Below are 6,424 nucleotides of genomic sequence, written 5' to 3'. Positions count from 1 at the left end.
TTGGTTTGGCCCCCCCCCCCCCCCCCCTCCTCAACATACCGTGGAACTGATCTTTATTTAACATTTGGTGGCAGGGATGCAGAAAAAAAAAGGTAAGCATTTGCTACTGTTGGGGACGTCATTGCCTGGCTTTTAGACTTCAAGAATAAATGTAAAATTGACCCCAAACCATTATAGTTTTACTTTAAAGCAGAACTTTAACCCTAACAAATCTTTCCCGCAGTTTCAAATGTAAGCGGTTTCACCTTTTTATGGTTTTCTTTTTTCTTGTTCTCTTCCAGGTGAAGTTATCCGATGTCTTGAGAACAGTGAGACACTGCAAAGCATCTCGCTGGCGGATCTGAGCGTAATGCTGGACATTTATGTGCTGACGTTACCACTGGAGATCGAGGGGGTGAATGAGGACTCTCAGCACACTCGGTATAAGCTGCATTACATGTCTGCTCCTGACTTTTGTTTTATTTACTACATATACTGTATATTCATGTAACACCATAGCAGTTCATGTGCAGCTTACCAGTCCTTAGACGTGGTGGCTGCATTCATTTTATTTTTTTATGCTTTTGTCTCCTTTGTTTTAACCTGGTGATGCTGCTAGTAACATACTTCCTGTCTGAGGGTGATAACTCTCACTCACCGCACTGTATCTATGGAGAAGCAGGATTCTCATCCCAGGATAGGATTACAAAACATTTCCCCTCCTTTTCTTCATTACATAGGGGGAGATATTCTGTAGTTCACAGAAGTGAATTGGGTAGGGCTGATTCACACCTTCTCTCATTGACTGTCTGCATACAGCAACACAGCTTAGCCACTGATCCTCCATCTTTCTCCCATCATCAACACAGAGACTGTTGGGTTATACTTCCACCTACAGGAACACTGGTAAACAGTCCTCCCTTAGAGGCGAAGAGTTCATTTCATTACTCCTGGGCCTCAACCTCCAAAACCAAGTCCAAGCCTCGACCATGCTGAGGACTCTTTGGTTGAAATGTTGAGCTGCAAACCGGCATGCCAAAAGCAATTGCTTTACATGCACCTGGTCACCCTTATCAAAGATGTCACCAGGGGCAAGAGTAGCCTTCTGCCCCAGCAATACAATGGCTAAGGCTCAGCCTGGGAAGGTTTATCCCCTTAGAGGCCAAAAGGTCCTTTCATTACTCCCAGGCCTCAACCTCCAAACCCAAGTCCAAGCCCGGCCCACAGTCCACTTGTATAACCTGGACTTTCAAGTCCCCCAAATTCTCAGATAAATCTTCAGCATCTTGAGCATACTTCACCAGGGACAGATCTCCCCATTAGGGAGACTTTCTGGCCTCTGTGGACATCAGGGACGGGTACTTGCATTTTTTTTGGTGCATCAGTAATCCTGACACTGCAGTTACAGTTTGTGGCCCATTCAGCCTGTCCCCTGCACCTCAAGTGTTTACCAAGGTGCTGGCCCTTGTGCTAGTCCTGCTGCACTCCCAGGACATCCCCATTGTGGGATATCTGGATGTCCTCCAGTTGAGGGAACAGTCAGCTCAGATTTGGCCAACATAGGTCAAATCCAGTTTTTGCTGGGTTCTAAAACTTGACAAGTCAGTGCTGGAACTAACTCATCGCTTGAGTATCTGGGTCTCATTCTAGGCACAGCTCAAGCTTTTCCCAGGAGAAACTGTCCACTCCCAGAAATGAATTGGTAAAGACCTGTCTATGAACGTATGTTCATTCTATTGGTAGTGCTTTCCCCCAAAACTAAGACATGTTAGTAGTTATACAGGGCAGGACCCATTTTTTTTTTTGACTGCTAGTGTCCACGTGCACCTGTAGATGGCAGTATAACCCAAAAGTCTCTAAATTTCCGTGTCCCCCCGGGAACTACAGTAAATGGATTTTACCAAAGGTAAGTGCAAAAATGTAATTTTATTCCTCGGTAGAGATGAATGGAAAGTCAATGTAAATACATTAAATATACGTTGTCAACACACCTCATATGCAATCCATTTTTCTGCATGTTTGCTGCATTTAATTTGCTTGTTAGTCTGACGTTTGCATAGAGGTCAGAGAACGGCTGTGGTATTCCATATACCCCCGTGCACTTTGCTGACTCTATGCAATCATTGTGCTGTTGTGTTTGATCCCTTCCATTTCCTTTCCTTTATCCCTCCCAGGTATACCTCTGAGAGCAGCGTTTCCTTCCCCCGCTCCCCCGCCCCGCCATCCTCATATCGCTCTGATGAAGAGATCCCACCTACCTTAGAAAGATTCCCATCCAATGTGGAGCAGAGGTGAACCATTAGCTGCTACCCTTCATTTCCTCTTTCTCTATAATAGATCAGAATCTCATCATGTCATCTGCATAGTGTGTGTCTGTTAAGGGGGCCTTACAAAGTGGGATTACAGACCGTTATGCCATTTTAGGTTTAGGTTCAATACATTAATTGCAATACACTTTGTATTTTAGAGATCTTTTTACTTTTTTAGGTGTTCTTTGTTCCTGTGCTGGAAAACATTGCTTATGAGATTACATCTGATGTCTGTAACTTAAAAAATTAAAGTTGAACTATGGCCTCCCATAAAAAATATATGTGCTGCAGCACTTAAAAGAGAACTATGGGGTACATTTTTTTTATCCCATAGTTCTCTTAAGGGTCACGGGAGGATATATACTAGCGTCCTCCCATGACCCAAAGCTCAGTATATAGCGAGCTACAGCTTGCTATATACCGAGAGCGCCGCAGCCAGGGCGGATCCCGACAATGCTGTCTAGATCCACCCAGCTGCGTGAGTGACAGCTGGCTCTGCCTATCTAGAGGCAGAGCCAGCTGTACCCGCCCCCTTTTCCGTCTGTTCCTCCAGACAGCAGTGGAGGATCGGAGGGAGGGGGGAAATCCCTGCGGGGAGCAATGACTGACAGTCACTGCTCTCTCCAGGGAGATGATCAAGAAGTGAGCGATCGACGGTATGTGTTCACTGACTTCCCGATCTATTGAGCCGACATGTGGGAGTTTCATTGTCACACGTCGGCTCGAACTATGAGGTGAGTGAAAATCACTCACCTCATAGTTCTCATTTAATTACAAGTGCACCTGCACATTCTTTTTTTCTCATAGTACCCCTGAAAATTCCCTCACATACCTGTTGAGCCTGAAGTCCACCTAATGCAGCTTCCTGTGATAGGGTGGTAACAATGCTGCACTGCTCCTGAAATCACAGCAGAGTTGCCCCCTCATGTAAACATAAATGAAGGAAGATTTGGCTCAGTCAAGGAGGAGGGTAGAGGAAGTTTTTAGGAGGCTTGTGCAACACATGGTCACTGGATTTGGTACTCGTTTCACCGGTCATACAGGAGCCTTTAGTTGTACTTTAAAGCTGAACTCCAGGTAGATATAACAGCCACAGATTAATGCAGATCTGTATTCACTAATTCATCAATAAATCAATATTTTAAATGCAAGCAGTATGAGCACCTGAATGTGACTTGCTATCAGGCTTTTCTGTACAGCAGATATCAGGCTAGGAGAGGGAGAAGCAGCACAAAGAGCCAGTCAGCTCTGCTGCAGTGCTCATGTGTTAACAAGAAACATGCCGATAAGAGGAGAGATGAGCTCATCACTCTCCTGCTTCTCCTTTCACTGTCCATACACAAGCTGGGGGAGGGACAAGACCTGTAGACGTTACAACATAAACTTGGTTCTCCTGACCTGCCAGACAGGGTGGTGCTGTGTAAATTTCACGACTGGATGGGCAAAAATACTCTTTTCAGTTTATATTAAGATTGGCCTTTCCGGTTCTCCTGCACATATTAATGGGTAAAAGGGATGTTCTGCCCGTGCTGTGGTCACATAATCAGCAGTTAGTGTAAAAATGAACACTGTACCCCCTTCTGTAGTGCTCTTTGCAAGTATTTCTCCTATATTACGGTATCTTCTGAATAGGTGATGAGAGCAGCTCTGGAGATTAGCTGCTGCTTCAATTGCCAATAATAGACAAGTGTCCTTCCGTCCTTTTCAGATATTCGGCGCTCTCTCGGCTCCCCGCAGAGCACAGGCAAGCTATAGAGGTCACAATGAGTGAGGTGAGTGCAGCCTGTCTCCAGGTACAATTGCTGTGGTCTCTTCTCTCCTTTTTGGGGCCCAGTTCAAATTTTGGTAATTTGCTTTTTCCATGAACTCCCTTTTAAGTGTAAACCACTTTTCTTTGTACTTGAAAATGGACCTGAACTTGAAATATGAAGTTGTTATATTCTGTAGGGACCACCTAGAAATGCTAATTATTGCAATGTTAAGGTTTTTTTTTTTCTGTAATTTCTCCTGAAAACTAGCAGTGCACTTCATGTGCCTTGAGCCTCCCAAAGTGGGTCTTCCTATAGCAAATATATTTGTCCTCCCGTTACCCTAAGGAGAACTACGGGGAAAAGCCTTAACCTCATAGTTCTCCTTTAAAAAAAAAGGAGGGTTTAATATCGCATTAAGTAACTTGGTGTTACCCTCAGGAGCGATGGAGAGAGAGTTCTCCGAGTTCTATTTAAAAGCAAAGTGTAATTAAAAATTAACACAGACATAGAAAAATGATACAAAAAGGGTAAAACTGAGACAACTGCAAGAAACGTGCACACGGCACATTTAAAAAGTGTCCCATTTTGTATTATTATTACTTGTCTTCTTGTCTTCTTGCTGTGTGACTCTTCCTTCTCTCCTGTGTTCTCTTATGTCATTTTGCTGTTTTTTGTTTTTTTAGATCCGCTGGCTGCTCGAGGACGAGTTAGTATCGGCCCTGCGTCACTCCCGGGTGATCAGCCGTTCCATCTTACGGAAAGTTCTGTCCCATGTGTGTGAGTCTGAAGGTCGGCCGCATTGTAACCGGGAATTGGTTCAGCTCCAGTTTGTTTTCGGACCTGAAAATTCTCTGCAGAAGTTTAAAGAGGTGCGTGCAAAATAGAAGCGGACTAAGCTTCAGGTTTAACCGTCCCTACTCTTTCCAAAACCAGGGAGGGGAATTTATCAAACCCGGAGCAGGCACAATCCGGAGCAGTTGCCGGGGCAACCAATCCGCTTCTGTCTTCAGTTCAGTTAAAGGAGAACTATGAGGGGGCGTGCTTTTCACTCACCTCATAGTTCTAGCCGACATGTGACAATGAGACTGTCACAGGTCGGCTCAGTAGATCGGGAGGTGAGCGAACACATGCCGTCGTTCGCTCACTTCTTGATCATCTCCCTGGAGAGAGCTGTGACTGTCAGTCCTTGCTCCCCGCAGGGATATCCCTCCGATCCTCCAGTGCTGTCCAGTTCGCTCACCTCTCGATCCTGTCACTGCTCTCTGCCATGACAGGGGAGGGGCTGGATTCCCCCCTCCCCGCTTCGATCCGCCAGCACTGACTGGCGGAATATGCAGGTGATTATTTTTTGCTTTACTGACCATGTGACCATGTGCTTGTTCTTCATCAGTGACTTAGAAAGCGAGTATGAAAATCACAGCCCTCAGCTTGCACCTTCAAAAATAAGTTAGCGCTCCCCCACATTGGTTCCATATTTCCTGAATGTGATCAGAATATTCATGAATGTGTGCGTGAGTCTTTCAAAGTGAACCTACACCCTGTCACTATACTCTCATATAAACTCTGTTTCAATGTTATTGTAATTTCCAAAGTTGTTTTCAATCTTCTTAAATCTGCAGCTTTCATTAAAGCAATACTTAGTGATCTGCCATAAACCTCCTTGTTGAGGCACTTCTTTTTATTCGTGACAACGGTCTCCCAGTTGTTCCTCTCTGTTGTCACTCTGTCACAGGCATCCCTGTTGGAGTCTACAAGCGGCTGTGCTGACACACATTGCATGGCCATGGTGCACACTTTTCACTATTAGGAAGTTGGTCCAGAGCAGTTATACGTGGCCAATGCTGCAGAAAGTGCATGTAGACAGGAAGTGGCTGAAAGAAGCTAAAGAAGATCAGCAACATTTCATAGGGAAAAGAGTCATCGCAGCTGTTTATGATACACTGTGATAAATGTTATCCAGTTAGGAATTAAAGCTGATCTCCAGGATAAGCAAATATTGTCCTCGTACAAGAGTCCTGTGTATTCTTCTTGAATCTTGGTGAGCTTTGTGTATTTCTTCCAGCTCTGTGCAGTAATCAAGTGTGAGACTTGGAGCTTCCTGTAATAAAGACCGCTCACTGCTGCTCTCTCTCCTTGTGCAGGGTGACTGGTCTTGTCTCCGCCCCCTCCTGTAATAAAGACCGCTCACTGCTCCTCTCTCCTTGTGCAGGGTGACTGGTCTTGTCTCCGCCCCCTCCTGTAATAAAGTCCGCTGACTGCTGGTTTCTCTTCTTGTGCAGGGTGACTGGTCTTGTCTCCGCCCCCTCCTGTAATATAGACCGGTCACTGCTCCTCTCTCCTTGTGCAGGGTGACTGGTCTTGTCTCCGCCCCCTCCTGTAATAAAG

General features: G+C 45.3%; 1 protein-coding gene across 1 annotated transcript in view; it reads left to right on the top strand.

Annotated features, from left to right (window-relative positions):
• SZT2 (seizure threshold 2 homolog (mouse)) overlaps window positions 1-6,424 on the top strand; it is a 141,358-nt gene that overhangs the window by 52,638 nt on the left and 82,296 nt on the right. Inside the window, exons 34-37 of the mRNA XM_018561561.1 lie at window positions 282-420; window positions 2,154-2,270; window positions 3,997-4,060; window positions 4,723-4,908. Coding sequence (XP_018417063.1) covers window positions 282-420; window positions 2,154-2,270; window positions 3,997-4,060; window positions 4,723-4,908 — 506 coding nt within the window. The remainder of the gene's footprint in view (window positions 1-281; window positions 421-2,153; window positions 2,271-3,996; window positions 4,061-4,722; window positions 4,909-6,424) is intronic.

This window comes from Nanorana parkeri, unplaced genomic scaffold (genome assembly GCF_000935625.1).
Source record: "Nanorana parkeri isolate BGI_ZX_2015 unplaced genomic scaffold, ASM93562v1 scaffold530, whole genome shotgun sequence".
In the NCBI taxonomy this organism is placed as follows: Eukaryota; Metazoa; Chordata; class Amphibia; order Anura; family Dicroglossidae; genus Nanorana; species Nanorana parkeri.
The sequence above is the reverse complement of the archived record's forward strand: the minus strand, read 5'-3'. Positions and strand labels throughout refer to the sequence as shown.